A 27,942-nucleotide genomic window follows, 5' to 3' on the forward strand; every position below is an offset into this window, starting at 1 on the left:
AGAGCTCATAAAAGTGCTAAGCTCAACCTGCACACATCTCAGTATTTTTCCATTTGGCACAATCCTGATGTTCTGATAGCAGGTCAACCATTTGAGTTTATCTCCTGGAGGCAAAAGGGTATTTCTCATCTAAACCACATTTTTGAGGTTTCTATCTTTGGAGAGGCTGCAGACAAGATTTGACCTTCATAAAAACATACTGTACTTTCAATATCTTCAAGTGAGGCAGACGTTAAAAGCTAAACTATCCACCAAACAATTGTGGCTTTTAAAATACAGGAGGGTTGAATGAATGTTTCTAACAATTTCTTTATTCAATGAAGGGGAGTTTGTTGCCCCCATTAATAAGAGAGATCTTAAATTGCCATATTATTCTATTTTTTGTTGTAAAATATGCAGGAATACTTTGTCAGTTTTGAGGAATCTTAAACTTATCCAATATAAGGTTGTTCATAGAGCACACCTTTCCAGCAGTACTGTACAGGAGATGCGGTTGAGATGAGATAGATAGTCCACATACTATGGTTCTGACCATTAATGAACACGTTTTGGAAGAAGGTATTAAGCACTCTGTCTTGTATCCTTGGCCGTAACATCCCTGCCTCACCTGCACTGTGTCTATATGGTGACCTTTCAAACGACCACAATTATTATTGCTATCCCGTACAATTGCTAAACAACTTTTTACTTAACTGCTCAAATAGATCTAACACATCAATTCCCCAATGGTTAAATATTATGTCAGAGCATGCATCTATGTTATAAAATTCATCATGGAATTCAACATAGTAAAAACAGTAATAACAAAAATCGAATTATTCATTTTATAGTCTTTATTTTCTCAATATGCCTTGCTTCCAACATGTACAAATGAGCATCATTTAAATTTAGCAAACATTTAAAATATAACTCTGAATATAGATTTTCATTTATTTACATGAAAACATATATACAGAAGGATGCCTTGAAAACAACGTAAATATTATTCAAATGTTCAACACTAGATAATGTATTAAGCCAAACATATAATACAAAACATAGGATAAAAGCAAAGCAAGGCAGAATAACATTTGTGGGTGACAGCAAATAACTTTAATTTAGCTTCTAATTCAAGCTATTAAACATATAGCTATTAAACGTAGTCCCTATATAAAATGATAGGTCTTTCTAAGGTCTGTCACACTTTGCTGTCATTCATTTATTTCCAGTCACCCATATGAACAATATGATCAGAGAGCAACACAGTTCACATGTAAATCTTATTTTTTTAAACAAAACATTTTTATACAATAATACAAAGCTGAATATTAAAGGTTTGGTCAAACTGAATGTAGGCAAACAATTAAACCATGCATGTGTACTTGTTAAAGATTGTTTTTCTCATCTAAAAGAATACATTTTTTGATGTTGTATGTCAAAGAAGTTCAATGTACCAATTACACAATGTATAAATACTGAAAGTATATATATATATAAAAAATGGAATGTGCAATTTGTATTCTACGTGTATACAAAACTATACATAAGCATTCAAAACGCTCAATCACAAATTTTTGTCAGCTTAATGAATGTTGCTTGAGAAAAAAAATCAACAAAAACCTTAAAAAATGTAAAAAATGGGACCTATTCATCAAAATTGAACTAACATTTTAAAAGGGCAACTTCAAGCCTAATTTGATAAATTAAATAGGCCTTGGTATTCATAAAACTTGTTCAGTTTTTTTTTATTTTTTATCTTGCTTTAAAATACAGCACTTCATAACTTTACATAATGTTTGCAAATACTCGTCTTGAACACCACTTTCAGTTTTTGCGACATTATAATACATATATCAACACACAATTAAAAGAAAGTGCACTCTCCTTTATCATTGAAATAAAACAAAAACTGGAGAAAAAAAACTATTGAAATGGAAAGAAACTAATTTCTGAAGTTCATTCATATATTTAGATTTTTTTTTCTTAAAATGAATATACATTTAGTTTTAAAAGGGTTTTCAATAATTTAAATACAAAAATGTACCAAGAGTAATCAACAATATCTGTTTATTTGACATAGCCTTAAATATAAGTGCAAAAGTAACATTTCAATTAAAAAAATGGAGTGGTTATTGTTTTTAAAAGGCCTAATTTTAACTCATTGAATAAAAATATTTAGACCATATGCCCAATTGTACTGTATGTTGGAAATGGTTTAAATCGTTCCAGTAAATCTAGGTGAATTCTTCTTATAGTGCGATTAAGACAGTAAACATACACAAATTGAGTGCAATTTCATAAAATTGCAGACTATACAACAAATTTATATTAAAACAAAATATTTGAAAAAAAAAAATGGTATAAAGTTCTATTATAAATAATCTTGGATAGTATTTACTTCATACAAAAATTAATCAAGCACTACCAAAACAAATTCTATTCTTAATAATGAATGGAATACACATCTATGGTATTTGGATTTTTGGGGAATTCCAAAATGTACTTTTTTAATAAAAGAACAAGACGTGGATCCACAAAAATCAGTAATTTACTAATCTTCACTGCTACAGTAGATGAATTTGAAAACAAAATGCAAAGGGAGTGGAGGTGTTCTGTGTTGTACGGCGTATGGCTTTTTTTATGTTGCTTCACACTGCACCATTCCCAACTGCATTAAAAATAAAAACCACATGTGCACTGAACTGATAGTGCAGCTAAACCACAGCCTAACTACGTTCTGCTAGTCTATGTAGTCATTCATTAGTTTCCCTGTAGTTCACCTGTAGTTGTATTTCAAATGGGATTAAAAGGACAAACAATGGTTTACAGCATTAGCAATAATCCTTCAAGCCCATCCATTTAACTGACAATCAGCAAAACTCCATAGTATAAAATGTCTAACAGAATGTGATCACTGTATCTGGCCTTATTTTTCACACACTTAGCAGCAACTTCAACGCAGTACGTACATATAGTCACTGCAAGCCATAAGATAAGTTCTATATACTTATTATCACCAGCAAAGGTCAAAGGTACAGAGTCAGTTAGCATATTGTGCATAGAACGCAACCTTCACTCTTTCAATCTGGTGACACAGCTTGATGGCTGGTCCGAGTTTAAGTTCCATGCATTCTTGCACTGTTGGAAGTGTCAGAAGGAGTAATGCCTGGCCATCAATATCCTGAAAAGAAAAAACAAAACAAAAACAAATTTAGTGCGAATCTGAAACTATTAGGTATAGCATATGATGAATGTTATTCATCATATGTTACAACAGAGAAATGTGAGGCAATATTGTCACATGACCCAAAACACTGGTGGAAACATGAGGATAGAATATATTTTTAGAAACTGTTGAATTATCATTGTGATTTGGTGGGTCGGTGCTACTGCTGTCTTGTAAGAGCTACCCTGGAGATTAGATATATATCTCAGTAGGATCTTATCTCGGTTAAAAAAATAAAGAATTGTTTATCTCTGGATCTTTGGCAGGAAACACCCTTGAAATGTTTCAATAGCAAATGTAGGGGGCTCTATCTATAACAGACTTAAAATATTATTATTATTATTATTATTATTTATTTCTTAGCAGACGCCCTTATCCAGGGCGACTTACAATCGCAAGCAAATACATTTCAAGTGTTACAATACAAGTAATACAATAAGAGCAAGAAATACAATAACTTTTTTCAAGTGTGACAAACCACAATTCAATAATACAGCAGATAATAGTGAAAGTTACATCAGGATATGATTAAATAGTGATATAAAATATGGATGTATCTTTTTGCATTTAATGCATTGTACTGCACTGACTTATGTATAACACTGCTCTATATAAAACATCCCGGGACACCTATGTTGAAATGATGATTAGCACTAATCTTCAACTACTATACTTAAAATAACATTAGGTAGTCCAGGATTAGTGCTAATTGGAGTCCAACCGAAAACTATATTGGTTAAATATGAGCTAGTGCTACAACTCCAATTACAACTAATGACTTCATACCAGACAAGAAATAACAAATGGCTACATTACAGAAATGTCTTGGAAACAGCCTACTCTCAAAAGCAAACTACAGTACCAATTCATTCTAAATGAACACATATTGCATTTATTTGTATTCCATAAAAAGGAACAATTTGTGAGTAAGTAGTCCAGCAAATGCCACAAATAAAATAGCAAAGCAGCACGCTTCATAAAGATAAGCAATTTACTGCAATTCTCACCACATTTCTTGGCATAGCAGCAGGAGTCAAGCAATTTATTGCAGTTCTTGACTGTTTCCTGAGTAGAAAATGAAGCTCCCAACACGAACAATAAGCAAGTTATTGCTTTTTCCCCCCTTTAGAACAACAAAAGGGTAGCAGCTACTTCTATAAAAGGTTATTGGCCAATAACATCAGTCGCCAAACTTGTCTGCTTGTATATATACAGAGCTGTGCTTGTAGTGGGTGCTTTGTGATATATGCCTATGGCATTCAGATTATTTTGGATGTCAAGAATGTTTTTTAAATGAATGGTATACCATATTAAGCAGAGCAAAGTAATGTTTTAAGAATCTCAATTAAGCAGCTAGGGGCAAGTTTCACAAATATTTTTTGACACCAAGCTGGGTGTTATCTAGCAAAAGTAGTACTTGTTCTACTTGTTTCAAAAACAATATTTTTAAGACCGAACAAAACAGTTTTGCAGAAATCAACTCAGCTAGCCTAAATCACATTTTCTTTTCTTTAAAATTGTTGTAGAACTGGTCCCTGGTTAGCAATTATAAACTGCTTTCTTGTGTCAAAACATGCTAATAAGACTATACAGTACATGGTAGTTTTTGCTAGTACCTGTTCTTCAAATATTTTGGTGAGGGGTGCACAATCGGTAGACTTAATAAACCTGACAACATCAGCTACAGTCCACTCCAGTGGGTTGCTGTTCAGAACCAGTTTGTCTTCATCTTCACGGTTTTCAACCTGTAAAACCAACACTTAAATTAATATCAAAACCAGATTTTAGCAATGTATTTAGCATAAGCATTATTTCTGCACAATAGAGAAGAATCAAATTAAATATAACATAGGCCCAAAGAGAAGTACCATAATACTGTGTTTCTAATAAATTGACATATAACTAAAAAAAAACAAAAAAACATTAACCAGTCTGTTTTTTTAACTGTGAAAATCTCTTTTGAATGTCAGCATTTATATTGGTTTCACAACTCTTGAAAAAAAAGACAGATTGAAAAGATTTAACCTTTGAGGCATACTGTAGACCTTTTATAAATGTGTGCTCAGGCACATTTCTTTCCCCCCATTAGCTGAGAATAAGCAGCGGAAACTGTAAGATTACTTTCTGACAATATACAGGACAGAAATGCACTGTTCAGTCCAAAAGTAACAACAAGTATGAGTTCTAGTATAGTACTCCAAAAGACATTTGCACTCCCCACACTACTGGTTTATCAGTGCATTGTGTATTTCCATTTACCTTTGCTGCAGAGCGCTTGGCAGGGTGGTATTTTATATCCTCAGTGTAGGACAGTGACCGGGTGGTTCTCTTACGCCGGGACCTCTCAATGCTTGTGGGTCTCGCAGTGTCTGTGTTCCTTCTTAAAGCTGCTGCTCTTCTGGGTCTTGTGGTCAGGACTTCCACTGAGGACGTGTCAGTCTGGTCTTCCCGCTGCTCTGAGCTAGTCTCCTCGCTCCCCGTGTCATCTTCAGGCCCATCCTGATCCTCGTCCTCCTCGCTGTCCTGTAACAGCAAGAAAAGAAAATCCTGCTGTTTAATAAACCCACTCAACAGGTGTATATACAGGGTACCTAACCGGAAACCTCTCAACTGACCTTGAAGAGTTCGTGGTCCACCCTCTACCTGGCCAATCCCTAATCTCCTATGTAACAGGGCCACAGTGTGATGGCTATTGGGAACTAAACAAGGAACCTTGAAGCACGATTTGGGACTCTTCTGTTTTGTCTTTATTTTTGTTGTTAGTTTCTAACCCAAGGGGTGTGAAGCTTTTATTTATTTTAGTTTGTAGTTACAATGATGAAAGCAGTAGCTGAAACACTGTCTACTTCACTTGTCCAGACACCTTGCTATGAGCTAGTTTTCTCAATCACCTATATAAAAGCATCTCTGCAATTCCAATTTTCTTTCTACTGTTCTCTAATATGGGCTGTTTTACATTCTTCTCACACTTCACACCTGTTTTCTAATATGTGTTATTTTATCGACGCTGTCTTGCAGCTGTGCTATTTTTGCTTGCCCTAATCTCACTCTAAAATAAAACACAATTTCCCCTCCACCTCTTCATTGTTTTTTTAATATGCCATCCTTTACATTTCTGCGGTTTTATATAATTTTTCACTTCTACCTACAACACCCCCCCAACTCCTCCACACACACTCACTTTCTGCTGATCTGTTATTTTATACGTCTCAGTGTTTCTCTTGCTGCAGTTAGCTTAACAAGAGAGTCAGATTGGATTTAGTTACACATTTCATAATTACTCACTGACTGAATTGAATTTATTAGGTTAAATACATCACTAATGAGACTGCAGTAGCTTTGATAGGAAAAGTGCTGATTGATGCATTAACTGGACTGCAGGATAAGTCAGTACTTGTGCAAATTAAGGAGTTAACACTTTGATTTCCATGCCCACAATCTAAGTAATATAAAATCTGACAGCTAGTTATATTTTGTATTACTAAAGATGCAAAGCTCAACAGAGTAAATGTCATCTGTAATAAAGTAATTGATGTGGCCAGTAAAAGGCCTGACTGATGGCCATATTTTCTACTGCTGTCTACTGCTCATAGTAACAGTGGTGAAACTAGTAAAGATACTGAAACTTGGTAACTTGCATCTAACAATTAACAGCAATAACACCACATCTTGTATTAAAATTGTACAGCAACAATTCTGTGCTTTACCTGTGGGGATGCAGCTGGCGTGTAGTCTACTGCCGAGGATCGTCTTTTCTTCTGGACAAAGATGGATTTGCGCTTCTTTCTACGCCTGGCAGGCTTTGTTAGGCTACTCTCTACACAGCTGTCACCAATTGTTGGTTTGATGACCTTTTTCTTCTTCCCATAGTAATATGCTAATAATATTGAGAAAATTAATCAAATATTAATCTACTGCATTCCATGAAGGCGTAATGTAAGGCCTAAAAACTAAAAACTCTGTGGCCTAGAGTATTTAATTGAGCTGGACATGGTTAAGCATGGTAAATGATGGCCATATCAGGGTTGACATTAGCTTGGTTTACATGCAATTTAGAAACTCCAAATTCTCTTTCCAGTGTCATGAGAATATGACATAGCACGCACATACCATGCACTTTCCTCACGCTATCGGAAATGCACAGTCACAACAGGGCAGGTAAATCGCCTTCAGCTGTGAAGATCTCGTTTGTGATGTAACCTTGCACAACCTTCCACTAAAATGCTGTACCAAGCAATTCTTCATTAACTGAGATCTGCCGACAGTAGCACTGGCAAGCTTCTTTGACCAAATAAGACTAAATGAGCACAGGATGGGAGCTTGAGGTTTAAGAGACCTCTTCATTCAGCATGTTTTTTTATTCATGATACCATTTATATAACATTTAAAATTATTGCCATTTGCAGATGACTCCTAAAATGATGGTGTTTTATAATTTAGTTGTTTTATAAACAAGGGTTTAAAAAATACTGCAGCTGCTACAAAAACACCACACAGCTAAAAAAAAATGCAGCCCTTTGGAATACAGACAGGTTTTTTTTATTTTTTATATAGTTTTATTTTATAGGTTTGGTGATCAGATAGCTAATTGCTTTAAGGTTGATATTTTTCAGTCCCTTAGATGTTCCACTTGTCTTCAGTAGCATCTATCATGTTTACCAAGAACAATAAAAAGTCATATTTGTATCCCAACATAAATATATTAAATTAACTTAGCTATATTAACTTAACTATATTATTGCTGCAGGCTACCGACCACAGCACCAGGCTAGAGCGGACTGTGTATAGAGTTGAAGTGAAAACTCTTGGAACTTAATTCATAAGGCAAAATCTCTTTTACAAGAAAAGCTTTGTGAAAAGAGAAAAAAAAAACCTTTTGGTTTTGTTGAATTTTTTCAAAGAGACAAATCTGGGGCTTAATATCAGCTTTGTACAAGACTTACAAAACGAACTTCCAGAAAGTTACAGAAATATCCAGGGTATCTAATGAGGAATCTGTGGAACTATAATACCGTTATACCCCAATAAAAAAAATACATAACAACATTCAACTGCAGAGAGCCTTGCACAGGTCCTGTGGAATTTGGATTCCGGTACTATTATTCTTATTATTATGATGAAGAATATAAATATATAAGTAGTTAAAAATGCTTAGTAAAAAATGCATGCGTAGTTCACAGCTCACAGGATGGCGAATAGCCGAGTGTGTTATTATTGTTTGTGATTTAAAATGTATTGTTTATTATTTAAAGAAAATGTTTATTTATTTTAGAACGGGTACCCCCGCCCCTGTGTAATTTGTATATTTTATAGGATGGAAAAGCCATATGTTTGTTATTATTTTGCAGCGTGGATGAGAAGCCCCATCCACATTAAAAACCTTGTGCAGAAGGTGACCATCTCCCGAGTTAATTAATTGTTGCTAATCGGGAGATGGTCACCTGTATAAAAACCCTGCAGTTTTCCCTGCTCGGGGTGGAGAGTAGGTGGGTGTTGAGAAGAGAAACGACAGCGAGTGGAGGAGAAATGAAAAAGAAAAGAAACAAAACTGAAAGTAAACTATTGGGTCACTGCAGGCGATTGCCCAGCCTGACCTAGGGTTTAGTCTTGTGATTTTGTTTGGTTAAAACTTTTGTTTTGTCAGTGGTTTTTTTGTTCAAACCTTTTATTTTTTGTCTTTCACCGGAGTACTTTGTCTGTGTATCTCAGTTCCTGCTTCTAGCCTGACGTCACCACATCAGGCAACCCTGTCACATCCACCTTAAATATATTTGTGTTTTGGTTTTGAAACTCACATTGCAAGCTGTAAACCCTATGAATATATACATGTACTCTTGAAGGTTGTTTTTGCTTCTCTCGCTTTTTTTAAAATACTAAATTATGCAGACTGCAGTTGCATTGCAGTGCTTCAACACAATCTGAAATCTTCTTGTAAACCCAGTTCAAGGAAGGTGAACGATATCAGTTGCGGTGCAAGGCCAAATTGGAACACTGACAGGAATATTTAAATAAACCCTCCCATATATTAATATTCATTAGACCGTTTGCATTTTGAAGGATAATTTCTCACCCTAAAAGAAAACTACATGTAAACCCAAATTGCTGAAAAGAGGTACTACCAAAACACATGGCAACAAAGTTAGCCTTATTCTTATTTGTGCATGTAAACCAAGCTACTGTTAAAACGTTATGATTACTTCTAAATATTTATTTATGGTTTCGTAACACATGATTAAATTGCATTCTAGATCACTGACATTACAACGGTAAAGTGTTTTTTGCAGCTTTATTCTTTTTTTAATAACGCTACACTTTAATGGCTTTCTGTGTAATTTATAACTCAAGGCAGTAAATTACATAGCCCCCCAATGTACATCATCTGAGTTTGGTACACTTAAATGTAAAACACCATAATTTAAGGAACATCATACACCATTTTAGAAGAATATCTGCTTGTTATAAATGAGGTGGACAGAATGAACAGGAAATACGATTCTATTTTGATAGGGTGTCTGCTGTATAGGAAGTGCATGTTATACAAGGTATATAACTTAAGGCAACTCAAGTCATTATACAAAGACTGTGCATCTAATTTAAAGAATTATTGTAAGCTCTGCCAAAAGCCAATCAGTTATTAACTTATATCCAATTAATCTATGCTGATTAAACATAGGTTTCAACTTGTAGGAAAAAAAACACACAAAAACTCAAACTGGAAAATAATTACTAAAACCAGAGCAGCATTCTAATCAAATGATGTAACCAACTGGCACAAACAGAGATGTGAAAAACGCTGTTTTAATACTTACTGTATTTGGTTTTGGTGTGAATGGAGCAGTTCTCGGGGCACTTGTCTGTGACCAAGGCAGGGCTAAACAAATTAGGACAGCACTGAAGCTTGAGGCAAACTTTCCTGCAGAATTCTGACACCTGGTCAGAGGTTCTCACAATCTTGATCGTTGATCTGTAAGTTTTCCCTTTGTATCTGATTTATTTAAAAACAGGAGTATCAATTACTGTATTGATCAACAGGTTTTTGAGCAATGTCTTAAGCATCCTGTTGGAGCAGTTCCGGAAAAAACAACAACAATGCATCCTCTTGTGTCAAAACAAAAGTGCATTCACTCACTGTGCCACGTCGTAGGACAGAAAGTACTGGGCTGTATTCAAATGTTTAACTCTCAAAAACAATGGATTAATGTTAGTCTATTTTAATGAACAGAATAACAGTTGATATTCACGTAGTTGACCAACTGTGTAGATTTATATGTTGTGGTAATGTAAGAAACAATTACACAAATAAATGCGGGCAAACACGGTATTAAAATCATCCGACTTTTTAGCTAACTGATATCGTTCACCTTTCTTTAACTGAGTTTACAAGAAGATTTCAGATTATGTTAAAGCACTGCTATGCAACTGCATTCTGCCTAATTTGGCCATCAAAAAAAAAAAAACTTCAATAGTACATGTATAAATTCATGGGGTTTACAGATTGCAATGTTTCAAAAAACTCAGACAGCGCTTTAGACAAATATATTTAAGGTGGATAAAACATTCACTGATACTACAATGTTTAGTTTGCTAAAAGTCAGATGATTGTAATACTGTATAGTTCATATAATGTAGCACACTACAGTTGTACATAGATGGTACTACAGCTTCCCACAATATACTGCTATTTGTTAAATGATAATACAGATTCACAGTTTTAATCTTACTAGATGTGACGATGGACAAGAAAACCTATGAAGAATGGCTGACATCTTGTACCAGAGGACTGCATGTAAAGTCGCTTTACAGTTTGTAATATTCACTTTACATATTCACATTATCCTGCTGTATTGCATCCAGTGCAGTCCAGGCATAACAGTAAACTAATACAAATAAGAAAAATCAGATGCTCTTGACATTTTTAGTAGGTGAGAAAAAATAATCCTCTAGAAGGGGATTATAGAAACCGAATACTAGTGTTTCCAAAGAGATTCCTAAATGCTGTCTTTTAATTCTGTGCATCCAAAGACATGTTTGTAATTAAGTTTTAAGAATGAAGCCTGCTGTTTGGTATTCTGTTTTAAACCAGCAGTTTCCCAAACTGTTGTGAAAAATTAGATATTAAATAAACAGGGGGGGAAAAAAATCATATTATTCTGCCTTTTATTGCTACTGTGGTATCATTCGGTGAGCGAGAATTGTAAAGGGTACTTTAGCTGAAACCTCCAGACAGAAGGGGTACATTTTCAAAAAAAGGTTGAAAACCCCTGGTTTAGATCATTAGAATAGAGGCATCGGATGACAGAATTTTGTTTCCGGACTGGTTGCATACTGCATTAGGTACTAAATAGAGATCTTTGTACTCCATTCTGGAAAATGTGGGTATCCAAACTGTAGTAACCTGTATTTAACTATACACAGATGGGCCAACTAGTCACATAATACCTTTAGTTACAATTAGTACCACTAATACATTTAGCTATTCAGATTTAACTTCAAAAGGTTGTAAAAACTCACTTGGCTTTTAATGTTTCTTCTTGAAAGTTCCCCTGTGGGTCTTCTACAAGTTGTAGTTCTCTCAGTACACGGCCTGGTTTATATGCAGCATTGATCAACATGCCGAGAACCTGGGAAATAAATAATACGATGAGTCCCTAAAACAAAACACCTGATATTATAGTATAGCGGTCTCTACCAACAAGCCCTTTCAATGTGAAAAGATAGTACCAGTACAAATAATGTAATGTCTGGTGTAATTCATATGCTGAATACAGACTTCGGAAATAAAAAACACCTTCAATTCTAACTGCATACAGTAATCCTGATGCTTACCTGCAGGTACACAAAACAGATTAAGTGAACCCAATTTAAAAATGTAAAAGCTGAAATTTCATGACAGCTCAGTATAATGAACGAGTGGATGCAATTTAACATACCTTTCAGAAAACAGACTGAAAATAAAAATAAATTAACAATTGTTTATTGCATTTGACAGAAGGCCATGCCCATAATGAAATGTAATACACTTTGGCCCAATAGAGCTCGATAGACGCCCCATGTGCTGCTGGCTGAGCTGTGATGTAATGACTATTGATTGATGACAGCTGTAGCCAGCGGGCTGGACAAGTGGCACTCTGGGCCACCTTCCCCCTGGACAAGGCGCTGGAAGGTGGAGGCAGGGGAGGAGGAGGACCGAACAAAGAGATGACAAGGAGGCGTAGGAGATAGGGCTATTTATAGAAAGTTTGATTACTTATGTGATTAGAGGGAGGATCCTACTTTCAGAAACACAACACAGTTTCCAATTAAACAACTGAGGCTATGAGTAATAGAGAATATAACATAAAAAACAAGACATATGGTATTGATGTCATGGGCGGGCGTGGCGATAGCAAACATATCTAGTTCATGCCACGAATGTTTACATTTACCATAAATAATATATTAATAAGATTTCTGCAGCAACCCTAACTCGTGTGATGGTACTTTGCGGTAACCTATTGTTTTATATGAAAACAGCATGCTTAGGAATAGAATGTAACTGCTGTGCAGTATGTCACAATGAAAAAAAAAAAGATCTGTTCACTAACTGTTCATGACCTAATGTAAGAATAGCTCATGGAAACTTAGCCACATGAGTGGTAGAATATATAATGTGAAAGATTTCACTAATTTTAAGGTTCGTAGCCCCTTAAAATCAGACCCAGACACAAGAATTTGAAGTTTTTAATGGCACTTCTATGCCATTTTATTGATTACAGAAATAAAAGACAATTGCAACAAAACAAAACAAAACCTAACTCTTTAGAGCGCTAACTAAACTTTTCGGGTAAATCCCTAACTATAAAACCGGACTGCTATACCGTTTACCGGAGTGAGGCTGTCACCACTATGACAGCCTCACTCCACAGACAGACTGGAGACTGCCCGAACAAACATTTCTCTTGGTTTAAATTGCAGGCAGGTGATAATTATTACCGATTGGAGCCAGGAGACTCTCATCCTGGCTCCCTCATGTTGCATTCTAGGGGATGTAGTCTTTTGTAACTCCTCCTGGACTATATTTTTTTCCTCCTCCTCCCCCCAGTCTGTCACTATATATATATATATATATATATATATATATATACACACACACACATTTTTGGCATATGCGCTATGCTTATGCCGATGCAATCCATCCTTTTTTAGAGCTTATAATACAATTAAAATTTAATATTGCTCTGGGGATCCTGATATTCCATAATAAAAAATGAACACACAGTGGGCATCTTAATATTCTCAGATTATATATAAGTGGTTTCAATTTAAGTATTTGCCTTGGGCTGATTCACTCCAGCAACTACACATCAAACCTAATGAACTTACAGTTATACAGTACAAAGTACATCATTCTGAATACTATAAAAAAAATGTTACGAATGAACTCCCTCAGAGCTACGCAGCAGTGATACCAAGAAACAAACAAACAAACAAAAAGAAAAAAAAAAAAACATTTTTATGTTTATATTTGAGTATTAGTTGTACAGTTAATTCGCAATTCAACCATATAAAAAAAAATAAAAAAAATAATCAAAGTTGTGATTGTAAAATGGCTACAGTTTTTCTAACATCAGCTGTCTGTAGCCCAGCAACTAAGTTTGGAAGGATTCGCTGTTTTTGAGACATGGTGTTATATAAATATAAAACATCTGGTTACCAGAACACAGTAACAATCGGACAGTTTTTATCAACGCCTTTACACCAAAATTTACAAAAAATGTTCACCATATTTATTTGTGAAAAGAAAATAATGACAGTAAATGTAGCACAACTAGTTAAATGCAACGTAGAAGGTCAATTTTATGACTGAGAGGTGTGGAACAGTTGTTGTTACCAGTTTTGTAAGACTAAGGGCTGGTTCATACTCCTGTCGCAGATGAATGCGATATGTCAGGCGTAGACAGCTATAAAAGCTCTGCAGCTTCACTATTTGCAGCTGTCGTTCATCCTTTAAATACAGACTGTATTCGCGTAATTTGAAAAATTGACATTTTAAGAGATGTGGTATTTTGTACCTCTTATACAAAAGGTTTTAAAAAAATCAAAAGCGACGTTGTTGGTACATCGTCTTCTCAACCAACTGAGGGAGAATTGTATGCATTAATTAGAGAGATGCGGGTATGTGAGAGATATTTTAGGTATGAAAGGCGAAAGGTTTGATGATCTGTTAAACAAATTGGGACCATTACTTCAATGCAAAAATACACATGCGATGCCAGTGACACCTGCAGAAAGACTTGCAGTTACACTGCACATAGCAACTGGCAATTCCCAGCAAAGTGTGGCCACAGGCTCTACATTCTCTCCAGGCCTTTTCTATTTTTTTTTCTTCTGAATAATACACACCAACGCTGTTTTTATTATTGTGGCATTTCTATATTCTTTAAGTGAGGGGTTATATAAATGTGGATGTTTATGAACTTCTTCTATTAAAAGTTCCTCGAAGTCTTGCACTATGATGGTTACCGGCGTACAACCATGCAGCAAATGTTGAGATTTTTCAACATCTTCCGACCCCATGCGATTTCAGGTCGCAGACACATGAAAAAAGGCTGTACGACTTTCAGAGATGAAAGTGAGAAGTAAAAAAAGTTGAAAAGTGGCAGGAATCTGGGATCCACTGCCGCGTTGGATTTTTTGCTCAGGAACACAAATTGAATGAAGTTAAGATTCAGATTACACCTGAAATTAGAATGTTTACCAAATAATAAGTGAACTTTAACTGCTGGCTTCACAAACCTAGAGATGCCAATACTTGAGAGTGAACAAAACAGCACCTGCCAAGCAAAATTAGGTAAATGTGTTTAAATTATTTTTTTTGACAAGTCAGGATGGTAAAATAGGGTCTGTGAAACTTGATGCAAGTATCCAGTCAAATAAAGTTGAGGTAAAATATATATTTAGTTTCAAGTGAAATCTATTTTTTTTTTACCTGTGCACAAGGGCTGAAATAAATGTTGTACAGCATGTCTTTTCTTTTAATGTTCTTGTTCCTTTGGATCGCAAATGCACCTTGTTTACATCAGAAAGTCACTCACTTTTAATTATTAAAGGTCAAAAAAGAAGCACCGTAAAACTTCAATTAAACGCCTCTGGCATTTATTTACAATATTTGCCAGCAGACCTGGCGCATATTGGAAACCATCGATTATTTAAGACCGGCGTTTATATTAGATCATTAGCTTCACATGCTTCATGCGGTCATTGAGAAGCCGCTAACACACAACATTGTAACTCAATTTAAACATTCCAGCAACTTGTTAAAAGGTTGTGTGTCAGTGGGAACTTGTACACCCTCAAGTATAAAGCGAAAGCATTATTAGTCTTTTTATATGCACTGGTTAACAAGGATACGGTATGCAAAACGTTGGAAAATAAAGAAAATGTATGAATTTGTATTTAAAAACGGAATTAGATCTACCATTGTTATTAATAATAATAATAATAATAATAATAATAATAATAATAATAATAATAATAATAATAATAATAACAGTTAAATCCACTAAGACAGCCCTGTAGATATCAGAACAATAATAATAATAATAATAATAATAATAATAATAATAATAATAATAACACAAACTTCTAAAATGTTTTTAAAAATGAACAATAAAAGCAATAAGTATCATTATCAAAAATAATTAATAATGATTTATTGTTTAATCTCAAACTTGTGCATTGTTAATAAACAAAACACGTGCGAATAAAAACAAACACTAATTGATTGTCATGTAAGTTTAATAAAAAAAAAATGTTTACACATTAAAAAGGGTCTGTGTACAACTTAAAAAAACCAAAAAAACCCTTAACATTCTGCAAAGTAGCAAAGTAATAGTCGTTTTCTAACACTAAAACCATTAGCTTACTAGAGGGAGTGACGACCAAAAAAAACACCTAAATCTACAAGCTAAACATGCAGATTGTCGTGGCTTAAATTATGTAAATCATAAAAAGCCGATTTCAAGAACAGATCTGAAGAGACTGTATACATCTAGAACTTATTGTGTAAGAGACATCATCTAGCGCAGTTTGTGCAGCCAGAACCGCTCAAGATGACATCTCTTATACAATAAGAGACACCATTCACACAACGTATTAACTTATACAGAGAATGTCTTTCCAACGCCTTGGAACCTCTTGATCCATAATCAGGGGTTCACATAACTGGTATGCAGGTACTCATGCGGACCAATAAAAAAATGCAGACTTAATTATTGTTGTATAAGACACAAGCGTACCGTCAGTATATTTTTAACAGGAAAGCATTAATAATGAAGGCAGAGACGGTGCTCATGGTTTGAAGGTGAGCTATATGTATATGCATGTATGCTGTTTTTTGTATATGCATGTGTGCTGTTTTTTGTATATGTATATCTATGTCCTATACAGCGCTCTGAAACCACTTGTGGTCTGTTGCGCTCTACAAAAAAATGTAAATAAAACAGAGAGTGGGGGTCTACAGGCTTTGTGATCAACCCCCCCCGTCACTGAACAGAAAAGAAATATAAATATATCTTAATTTTTCGCCAGCACCTTCCTTTCGTTACATTCTTTTCGCCATTTTCTGCAATGTGAACTGTAGAACTGCACCATAACTGTTTAATTCACAGTACTTTTTTGTGGACCAATGAAATAGCAACTTGCCAAGACAGCCGTCTGCAAGCAGCAATGGGGTACGTAATGTAAAAACAACCGCCTTAACTGTGCCTTAGTTTTTCCGGGTTTTTTTTGTTTTATGTATAAAAAAAGAAAATAAATATGAACCTCAACAACTGCCACAAATGTGTTAATAGCTTAAAGAAATGAAAGATTAAAAAAAAACAAAAAAAAACATCGGGTACATTTCTTTTCCCCCCGGATCTGCACTGATCACATCAATAGACCCGGGGGACTGAGTAAAAGCAGAAGAACGCCAATCAGCAGAGATTCTTCATTTCTGGACTTTCCCAAAACGACGCACGTTGCAAGAGTGTGGATGACATAATTCCGACCTGTTGCACAAGGTCGGAGACCCTTGACTCCGACCAGAAATGATGTCGGAATCCAAAGTATGAACCAGCCTTAATAATTAAAAAACCAAAAATTTGCAAAATGCATTGATAAATGTGGCCTAATGGGTGCTGTGCTTACTGTTTACAACATAAAATAAAATTCACAGAGCATAACATAATTCATATATTACAAAAACATATTTTACATACATTGAAGACAAATATGTATAATTTGAAAGTTTCCATTAAGACACCCTTTACTTTGAATTAATTTCACGTCATTCCTTAAATTCTAACTGCATATAGTCATCCTAATGCTTACCTCTTTGAGGACAAGAGTACATTTGCCCGGGCCTACTGACTGAGGCAGTTCTGCTATCCTCCCTTTGTTTAAATAGGGACCTGAGAAACATCGATGGTTGACAAAGATTTGGGAGCAGCAGTACTTCCCATTAGTGGTACCTGGGAAAATAAATGACCTATTAATGTTAACATTTGTGAAATTGGGGGGCGTGAACCAGGGCTTTGCTCCTTCCTAATTTCACCTCTCTATCACCATTAACTTCCTATTTAAATCCAGTCACAGCTCAACTCTTTCTCTTGTGTTTTGCTTTTTTCCTCCTCCTCACTTTTTCATATGCCGTGCCTCTGTGTCGGTCCACTCTGGGGGGATAGTGATTCTCACTTCCCCAACCTAGAGTTCCCATAACTCCACAGGTTCTTCGTGCGGTCAGAAGGGACCACCGGCCACACTTCTTTCACAGCTCATGCGCTATATATCATGCCTCATGAAAGAAGGCTCTGTCTTACTTCATCCTTTATCCTCCTGGGACATGGCCCTCTTAGTGCTCTTAGTGCTCGAGTCCCATAACTAACAATTATTTGTGTTCTTTCAGATTCTCTTTTCCTCCTTACGTCAAGGCTTCGTATAAGCCGTTCCGTCCTCTGAGGGTCGAACCCGGTCGCTAACTGGGACCCAGTCGCGAGGTCGAGCCTATAACAACTCTCTGAGAAGTCAGAGGACTCTGTTTTCAGGGGCCTGGAGGCCAATAGGGCCACTCGACTCCATAGGGAAGGTCTCTTGATTGGAGTCTGGCCCATCCTTTTCTCTCTCTCTCCCCTGCTCTAGAGTCTGAGCCTCGAATCCTAAGTTGCAAAACACTCCCTTCCTCTCGCAGCCCTGGTTCACGCCCCGTGAACTGACAACATTAAAGAAGAACAAAAATATGGCGTGTCTTAAGCATTAAAGGATTAAGGGTCTGTTTGCAGTAAGGCAACTGCAACAAACAGAAATTCGTTTAGCACCAAAACAGTATATAGCTAAATATATTCCTGAGAGTTAAAAAAATAATAATAATAGAATAATGATATGTATTGTCTAACACATAAATAGTTATTTTTCCCCACCCACATTGTACAGGCAAATAATAATCATTATTTCCCTGCAAGTGCATGTGTAATACTAAACATTTCGCTGTTCATGAGTCACACAATAAACCTGTTTCATTATTTTTTAAATAAGAATAGGTATAATTTATTACCTACAGTATAGGTTTTGAACACCAAGCAGCCCAAGTTATATGAATTCTGACAAATGTAACCTAGTATTTTTTTTTTTTTTTACATGCCACTTAATAGCCTAGCAGTTTGAGGACTGTACTGTTGTAAGTCCTTGTTCACTTCACTGAGAATTAATTGCATTTTCTGTCACTGAACACGTTATGTTTGTCCATATTTTATATATTAATAATTGCACACTTAAGTATACAGTTAAACTTACCAGTATCCAGTGGAGCATTGGGACAGATATTATGAGGTACATTCTCCACAGGCACGGAGATAAGCAATCTGTTGGAAGCAAAATATTTGAGATTCAGTTTGCTGTGGATTTTAACACAATAAAAGATAGAATAGATAGCTCAAACTTTATTGGGCTGAGAACAATGACAGTTGCTCTAATGGTCAGCTACAATCATTATTACAATACCAAAAGTAAACTCAGGACTTAACTTTTATTTACTGAAGCTTAGTTATCTATTGTAGGGATTACTCTATATGTCTGACACATTTTGTGGATAAAATATTTAGAATGGTTGTAATAGTGGGTAGGACCATGTATCTCCAGAGTGAAAGGTATGTTGAAGGTTTCTGTGATTTGGGCCACTGCAGGACTGCCATGTCACAGAACTACATACATTTGCATACATTGTAGAGCAGAGGCTTTACAGTTCCACTAACATTCTCTATTGTGTTGGCCAGTCAGTGTATTTCTACTTATAGTGTCTTTTCAAGAGTGCCTGGTTTATTTTTTATATAGTGCACTGTGAATAGAATGCTTCAGCGAAATGGAGTAGCATTATTTCATTGCTTTTTTGAAAGTGTAGTTTCTCAGGGAACAGTTTTTTTCTTCTACTGGTTTTCTTTTTTATTAAGTGGGCAGAAAATGGAAACATCAGATTAAACAATAAACGTACTGTTTTTCTGGCTGTACTACAGCAATCTTCTTCTGTGTCTGACCTGCAAAGCAAACGCAAAGATATGAATGCCTTCTATTACGTTGTTACCAAGGTAATAGAACACTGTTTTGCAAGAAATATATCCTTGTATTCTTCATGTTCATGCCAATATATTAGCAAAAATACATTCCTGTAATACACCTTCCTATCATAATGTTGTACTTTCTGAAGCTTTTATAAAAAATAAAAAATGAATTCGCTCGTTGAAGGCACAGTACTAAGGGAAAATGAAAATTCAAACAATGAGTGATGCAAACTCCAAAACAAGACTCATACCTATAGCACTTGATTTAAAAAAAATAAATAATAAAAAACAAACTTTATAACTAAACATATATGGCAATCCTTTAACAATAACTCCCCTCCAAAAACTTGCTCTGGAGAAATACGAGCCTCAAGCCCTGAATGGCGTTCTGTTGTTGAATAGCCCCAAGGTGACAACAGCATGCAAATGCTGTCCCCTCTGGTTAATACGGTGTCCTCCACGGGACAATATTGCCTTCAGCCTTCGGATTCCTTCTCAGAGACAATAGTTTTCCACTTTTTACTTCCTTTCATTTCCTTCATTAATGACGATGTTTATTACAAATGCTAGGAATAGGGTATTGGTTGCAAGAAGGAGCAGTTAAATTATTGTTCTGAGTTGTCTGCTGTTAGTTTTATATTTAGAATGATTTTATTTCTCTGAAGATTTTTCCTTTGCACTTCAAAATAGGGCCTCACATGGTTGAACTTTGGAAAAGGTGATACAGCTTCTGGTACAGCAAGGATTTCACAGATTCAGACTGATTCTGTCTGGATCAAGTCCAGCATTTAAAGCAAAACTCTCAGTTGATTTTCTCCAGTTTAGTCACCCCTACTAAACAACTTTACAATCTGCTTGAGGAGCGTTCTTGTTTGGCTAAATTCCTGCAGCAAATATAAAAGACTAGTGAATTTAAAAAAAAAAAAAACTTTAAGTTTTATTGTACCCTAGACATATAAGCAAAGTTGGCAAAACACTAAAGCCTTGCTTTGCTGCCAAGAAAAAAAAAAAAAAAAAGTCCTCCAGTAGTCTTGGGCAAAGATGTTGCTACATAACCAGAAATACCTATAATCTCTAAAATAATTGAAAAGGCACAGGCTTATTAGCCTAACCGTTGAATACATTTGAATTATTTTAAAAGCACTTCAGTAAATCTCCTGTACTTTATGAATTTATATAATCATAGCTGTTGGCTTATTAAGATACTGCCAAATGCTTATCTCTGCTGACTGAATTTATATTTATTATTTATGCTTACAACATAGCAGTAATACAAATGTGGCTATTATTAACAATATAAATACCATTATTACAATTACTGCTCTGAATAAACAGTTTTGGTGTATTTTATATCTGTTTCTCTCTAGTGTTTTACAATGTCACCAAGGCTGATGAATTACACCCTTATTATGAACAGCTTTAAATTTGTTAGAACAAAAACCGGGAAACGTAAGAGTAGTGTGTTTAGTTTGTCAGAAAACATTTCTTAAAGTATTTTTCCTTTCATAAGTCGAGTGGACCAACGGTTTTCAAAACATTTGTAGTTAGGACCCTCTTAAAGTGACTGTAGTGAAAAATGTAAAGAAAGAAAATTTAAATCTATATATTTTGTTTATTGTAAAACAGGAAATATATAAATAATAAAGCAAAAAGCCAGATTTTTCACAATGCAGCAACTCTCTGTCGTCATTACGTATTAGTTGGCCTGCTTGTGTTGCGGTCATTTCACAACTCTCCTGAAACTTGGAACTTCCTCTATCAGAATGAGTTGAAGAGAGCAAGTTTTTATAGCAGGGTTCTCCCAAGGCCTTTTCAGCTGTCGCCGCCCGGCTGAAAAAACCTGATCCGCCCGTCTTGCAGATTCTACTGTGCCTTTAACAATAAAGATTGATTGCGCTTCTAGCAGACTAGATCTGTTGCACGTTGCTGGGTGAAAAAAGAATCTTTGAACCACGTGACAGCTGTGTTATGTCTTGACACAACATTTAACCAATCAGAGAGTTGAAGGGGCGGGTTTTCTGTGTTAAGCACTTGAGAGGTTAAAACATTAAAATGACTGCTAAAAAATAACCAATTATTTTCAAAGCAAAAATAGTGACAATGAATGCAGGGAGTCAAAATAAGCCGGCTATAGGCGCAATCTACCCCAATACTATATTTGCACCGGTTACTTAATTAAAAAACTATTACGATTATTTTCGGGTATTATCATTCAGTCCATTTTTTGTCGTATTATTGTACTGTAAGATGATATATAGTACATAGGCACCAAAAAAAAAAACCTGTATTCTTTTTTTGTGATATCGTAACAATATGTACCCAGGTGCTTGTGAGAGATATTGGGGGTTCATATATAGAGGCTGTACGCCTTTAAGAAGAAAGGTGTGATGGGATATCAGCTGAACACTTGTCAACTGACATACAAATGCTTAAGTGCAGAGGTGCTGGATTATTACACTGCGGTTTCATGCAACAGTTATGATGGTGACCAAACGTGTGAGTACTGTTGTGTTAAAAAAATGTTAAAATGAACAGTTGAATTAAAAAAATGTAGAACAGCGAAAAACAAAAATAGACGTGCAGTATCAAAATGCCCTGAAACATAAAGAAAACAACTTAAATGAAGCAATAAGCTCAATAATTAAGATAAAAAGGAAGTGAAAAGGTTACCTTTTTTTTGTGAACTCCAATAACCCTACGTTATTTACCATAATAAAAAACAGTAATGAAAAAGAAAATGTAGAACATAAAAAAGCTCAACCAGATATAGTCAACGAAAAACAACACATTATTCAAATTCTTTGTCGTATTATATATTTAAGATAAGGCAAGTTTATTTTTCTGTTAAAAGTGCTTCCGGCTATAATGTTCTGCCGCCCCGGCTGTACATAATTCCTGGGGAGAACCCTGTATAGGATTGCGGTTTTCATAGGATTAACACCTATTAACACTTGAACACCAAGCAATATGTCCTCCAGCATCAGTGCTTTGCTATTGCTGGTGTTCACCAGCATTCAGTGCTGCACTCCTTCCACAGTGTATACACATACTGTAATAAGCTTTAAATAAAACCATTCACATTTTCAACTCTTTACAACTATGCAGTATGTAAAGAATGACTATCGCTACTTGTGTGAGAAATAGCTTAATTCAGATACTTTCATTTAAAAAAAAGGTGCTTTAATTATGCTGCATCTGGCAGTTCAGCTGGCTAATCAAAATCTAGCTTTGTCAAGATCGCAATCCTGTTATCGCAGTCATCCACTGATGGAAACAAACAGGACTGACTTCATATTGCTTTCAACAGTCCCAGTGGCAGATTGAATCATGGCATTAGTCCTTTGGTCAGATCACTGAACTAGACTGCTGTCCTCATGCTTAGATGAATTCAGTGTCATGGCTGAGCACACTCAGATCTGAGGATGCCAGAATAACTCATGAAATGGACAATTTAGCAAAAAAAAAGCAACAAAATATATCCAACCATTCTAAGATTAATACCTCCCATTGGAGCACGTTTTATCTTTGGAACATTCCCATTGGTATTTCCTGCCAGGATCTGATTATGAGTGATGGCAGTCAGTCTTCTTCTCATTAAATGACTAACATGCTGAAAGATAACCTCAGTGGTAAAAAACAAAAAAAACAAAACTGTAGACTGTAACCGCTACATACTTATTTTTAAAGCCCTCTAAAAAGAGAAATATAATTAAGGATACCTTCCTCATTAAGAAGATCATTTCACCGTGTAACAATTTTTTTTTGGTTCCTGGGTAGTGTTATTTCCTAATTGCTTATGCCTCAAAAGTATAGAAAATGGCTATTATTCCCCACAAACTTTGCTTTTGTGACCAGGACAGTGATATTTTGAAATTTACCTATTTTCCAGAACATTCCAGATAGATTCAGTGCTGAGTAAACTTGGAGTAACTTCTAGAACTTTCCAGTAATATAAATAGCAGTATAAATACAGAGGCCTTAAGCCCACCAGTTCAGTTTAGTTCCAGCTGGTTAAGTTGATACATATCTGCATTTTTCTGAGATGGCATCAAGAGGCTGCAAGCATCCGGCAGATGCATTTTGCTATGTCTGCGGCCAATTTATCAAGACAAGAGCGAAAAAGTACTCAGTGGAAGCATCTGCTAAGATGTGTGAGGCCTACAAGCCATATTTTGGCATGCCTGTCAGGGATCAAGACAAACCCTGGGCACCTCATTTCACCTGCGAGCACTGCAGAAAAACTCTGGAAGGTAAGATGGACAATTGTTGCTCAGAATTTTATGTTATAAAATTTGTTAAAATTTTTAAAATTGTAAAAGTTTTTAATTTTAAAATGTTTTACAATTTTCAATGTTATTGAAAAAATATATCATATATGAAAAATGTTGCGAGAATCTCTTACACATTAGTCATGGGTGAAATAAATGTATTTTTGTAGGATGGTACAGAGGGGAAAAGAGAGCCATGAAGTTCGCTATCCCAAGAATTTGGCGGGAACCCACTGACCACTCAAGCAACTGCTACTTCTGCATGGTGGACCCTTCCAAGCGGACCGAGTTCTCTGTGGGGAGGAACAACGTCAAGTGGGAGTCGGCAGCCTTCAAGTACCTTCAAGACTTCTTCCCTAAGCTTTCTGAGGCAAAGGTCAAAGCCGGTGTCTTCGTCGGACCACAGATAAAGAAGATCCTGGAGTGCAATGAATTCCCCAAGAAGCTCACTAGTAAGGAGAAAGCGACTTGGAACAGCTTTGTCGCAGTGGTTCGGGGCTTCCTGGGCAATCACAAGGCCGAAAACTATGTGGAACTGGTTGAGACTCTGGTGAAGAACTACGGCACAATGGGCTGTAGGATGTCCCTCAAAGTCCATATCCTTGATGCTCATCTTGATAAATTCAAGGAGAACATGGGAGCGTACTTGGAGGAGCAAGGCGAGCGCTTCCACCAGGATATACTGGACTTTGAACGCCGCTACCAAGGACAGTATAACGAGAACATGATGGGAGACTACATTTGGGGGCTGATTCGTGAAAGTGATTTACAGTATAATCGTAAATCTCGAAAAACTACTCACTTCTAAATCTTTTGTAGTCATTTTTGTATTACTTTAGTATAAATACATGTTAATTTGGATTCATATGTTGTTTTTTTCTGACTTTACGTGAACGAAAAGACACAAATTCGCCTGTTTTCTCATTGGAAATAGGTACATTTCAAAATATCACTGTCCTGGTCACAAAAGCAAAGTTTGTGGGGAATAATAGCCATTTTCTATACTTTTGAGGCATAAGCAATTAGGAAATAACACTTACTACCCAGGAACAAAAATTGTGTTACATAGTGTTTTCAATTAAGGGCTTTTATTTTTAACAAGATTCATATTTTTCTTCTTCTTGCATTAAAAATAGTGCTGGAATGAACACAGGATTTTCACGTTTGGATATTCGCTCATAATTTAAATATTCATTCGGATATTCGCTCATTTTCAAAAAGTAATAAAAGCCATTATATTGCTCAGAACGCAGGCAGAGACCGCATAGCAGCAGGGGCAGAGGGGCATGGCCTGTATGTGTGCCTGTGTTTTACAGCAAGACGTTACAGTAACACATCAAAGTAGAAATATATTTCACAGGCGAGAATATGTTGTGTAGGCCTTACTTTACCCCAGTGAATTAACTACAAAACAATGGATGCCAAATAGCAGTTCAAGTTAAACATTGTTTTGTTTATTCCTTAAATAAATAGTACTCAGTATCCCATATAGCACTGCACATGTCCCTGATATTAGAGCGACTCTGTATCAGAGCATCTTACCTGTTGACACTCAGCCAAGAATTTGGACAAGTAAACACATGCTCAAAAATCATGGTTTTAAGACCATGGATGAGGCCTGCAGGGTTTTTTATTGAGAACTATTCCGACATCTTTCCTGCTTTTGCAAAACTTGCAGCAATTGCAATTACAATACCTGTATCTTGTGTACCAGCAGAACAGGGTTTTAGCTGTCAGAACAGAGTGCAGACCAGCAAATGCTCTCGTTTATGAGGATCATCTAAAGCATGACAATTTCAATGGAACCTCCTGAGAATTATTAAGACTTTGATTTGGAAAGAGCAGAAGTCATTTTTTGACTTGGGTGCTAAAAGGAAAATTAAATAACTTTTAAACAGCAAAACTGTAAATAGTTATGATGTTGACAGCTACCCGCAGACACACTGGTATATGTTCAACAAAACTGATTTTTATGTCGGGATTGGAGGATTTTCAAAAGAAAACGTTTCATGGTAAGCTTGTCTTTATGTCTATTTCTACTACCATTATTTATACTGTGTACTGCTTTGCATGTTAACTTTGTTAATCTGAAATAGTTACATTGGAAAATAATATAACTATGTTGATGCAATATGCAGATGTTATGGTTGAAAACACAGATTTTGAAATGGTATGCTTTTTACAAATGCACATTTTTGAAGGCTAGCGTGAACTCTGACACATTTTACTTTTTTTTTTTTTTTAATCCTTGCCATTGCCATTTCTTCACAGTAAACAGTGGCCATAGACACATTTTCATAAAGTAGTAACATGAGGTGTATGTGTGCCTTATTGTAGCTGAACAAAACCAAACAAAAACTGAAATTCGACTTTAAACACTTCAAATAAAACAAAAAATGTGGAAATGGCATTGTAAAATGAAGGGGGAAAAGACTCGCCGTTTTGGTTCTCATTTATTACTTTCCACATAACAAAGTCGCAACAAAAAATATATACAATCTATATAAAAATCACTACACAGCATTAACAGCAAGTTGGGCACTGTTTAAGCGAGACATTTCAGAATGATGTCACGTTTTTCTGTCATGAGATTCTCATTCAACGCTTTTTTGACCCAGACAGCTTTCCATAGAGAGTACAATGCTTGCACACGCATAATCTGGTTTGTTTACTTTTTGCTGTCTAAAACTTTTAAATAGGGGCTCAAGAGCTGCTGTGTTGATCCTGTGTTGTTTTATATATATTAATCTCAAATATCACACAAAGCTCTTTTTCATTTGCCATTTTTGAAATTGTAGCGCGACTTTTGGCGAGGCGGTAAATAAGTGCAAGGTATTTCTGTAATTTCTAGTGAATACAAACATCTGAACTTTGTATCCGAATACACGTCAAAAAATATCTGTTTGAATATTCTGATATTTGTCCCAGCACTAATTTAAAATAAATATTATTAACTTTTATTTAAAAAAGGTGCTTTATTAATGCTGGCAGTTCAGCTGGCCAAACAGATTTCAGAAATTTGTGATAGATTGCAAAGTGTTTTAATGTATGAAGTTGTCCATATCTGGAGCACATACACCATTCATACAGATTTTTTTTATTTGATTTATTTGGTAATACAATGAAACCCAACAATAAGATTTATTATGGGTAGAAGTAAAAGGCATAGTATTTTGCCAAAAATAGCAGTAAATGGGTTTCCTAAAATGTTGAAATTACAGCTCTGGCAAAAAGTTTTGCAGCACCTACAATTTTAGGATTGAGACATAATTAAAAACAAACAAACAAACAAACAAACTATATGAACATAATTTAGATATTTTATTTAACATCAGGTAATAAAATAAACTGCAACACAATATCGCAAAAGTCTACCGGAAGCCATAACAGAAGTGTCAGTTTTTCATTAAGTATCTGGAAAACCACATAGTGGTATGTAATTCAATATGTTAATGTAACATTATTGAGCAGGTTTCATTGGACTTTATGAAGCAAAATGAGTTCATTCTATAGGGTGCTGCAAACCTTTTGGCCATAGCTGTACTTACTTAAGGCCTTCCTCCTCTCTGCTGAAGCACAGCATCCCCGTTTGTTTTTTCTTGTTGCAGCAGGCATCTGTTTTATATTAACGCAGACTCATTACAGATGTGTTCTGCAGATTTCAGCATGACACGTCCCATACTCATTATGTATGTGAAGCTGCTGTATCACCCTAACATGCTGACTGGAGGCTGATATTAGGAGTGGTATTTAAAGTAATATTAAGCCAGTGTACACAGATAAGTGTCAAATGTATACCATATCAAATAGGATAGCAGCATCAGCAGCAATTATTTTAAAGCAACAGCTTGCAATCATAGCTGCATAATTTGCACAAGTAATAATAATATTTTAAAAA

At 35.5% G+C, this 27,942-nt stretch overlaps 1 protein-coding gene across 4 annotated transcripts in view; it reads right to left on the reverse strand.

Moving 5' to 3' along the window:
* Positions 1–832: 832 nt before the first annotated feature.
* LOC117420142 (scm-like with four MBT domains protein 2) overlaps positions 833–27,942 on the reverse strand; it is an 80,500-nt gene continuing 53,390 nt past the window's right edge. For all 4 annotated transcript variants that reach the window (XM_034033696.3, XM_058985955.1, XM_058985956.1 and 1 more), the window contains 9 exons: positions 19,710–19,752; positions 19,016–19,083; positions 17,558–17,697; positions 11,717–11,826; positions 10,015–10,190; positions 6,913–7,082; positions 5,465–5,728; positions 4,822–4,950; positions 833–3,160 (listed from right to left, as the gene is read on the reverse strand). In XM_034033696.3, coding sequence (XP_033889587.2) covers positions 3,020–3,160; positions 4,822–4,950; positions 5,465–5,728; positions 6,913–7,082; positions 10,015–10,190; positions 11,717–11,826; positions 17,558–17,697; positions 19,016–19,083; positions 19,710–19,752 — 1,241 coding nt within the window. In that variant the 3' untranslated portion in view covers positions 833–3,019. The remainder of the gene's footprint in view (positions 3,161–4,821; positions 4,951–5,464; positions 5,729–6,912; positions 7,083–10,014; positions 10,191–11,716; positions 11,827–17,557; positions 17,698–19,015; positions 19,084–19,709; positions 19,753–27,942) is intronic.

The sequence above is a fragment of the Acipenser ruthenus genome, chromosome 14 (genome assembly GCF_902713425.1).
Source record: "Acipenser ruthenus chromosome 14, fAciRut3.2 maternal haplotype, whole genome shotgun sequence".
Lineage (NCBI taxonomy): Eukaryota > Metazoa > Chordata > Actinopteri > Acipenseriformes > Acipenseridae > Acipenser > Acipenser ruthenus.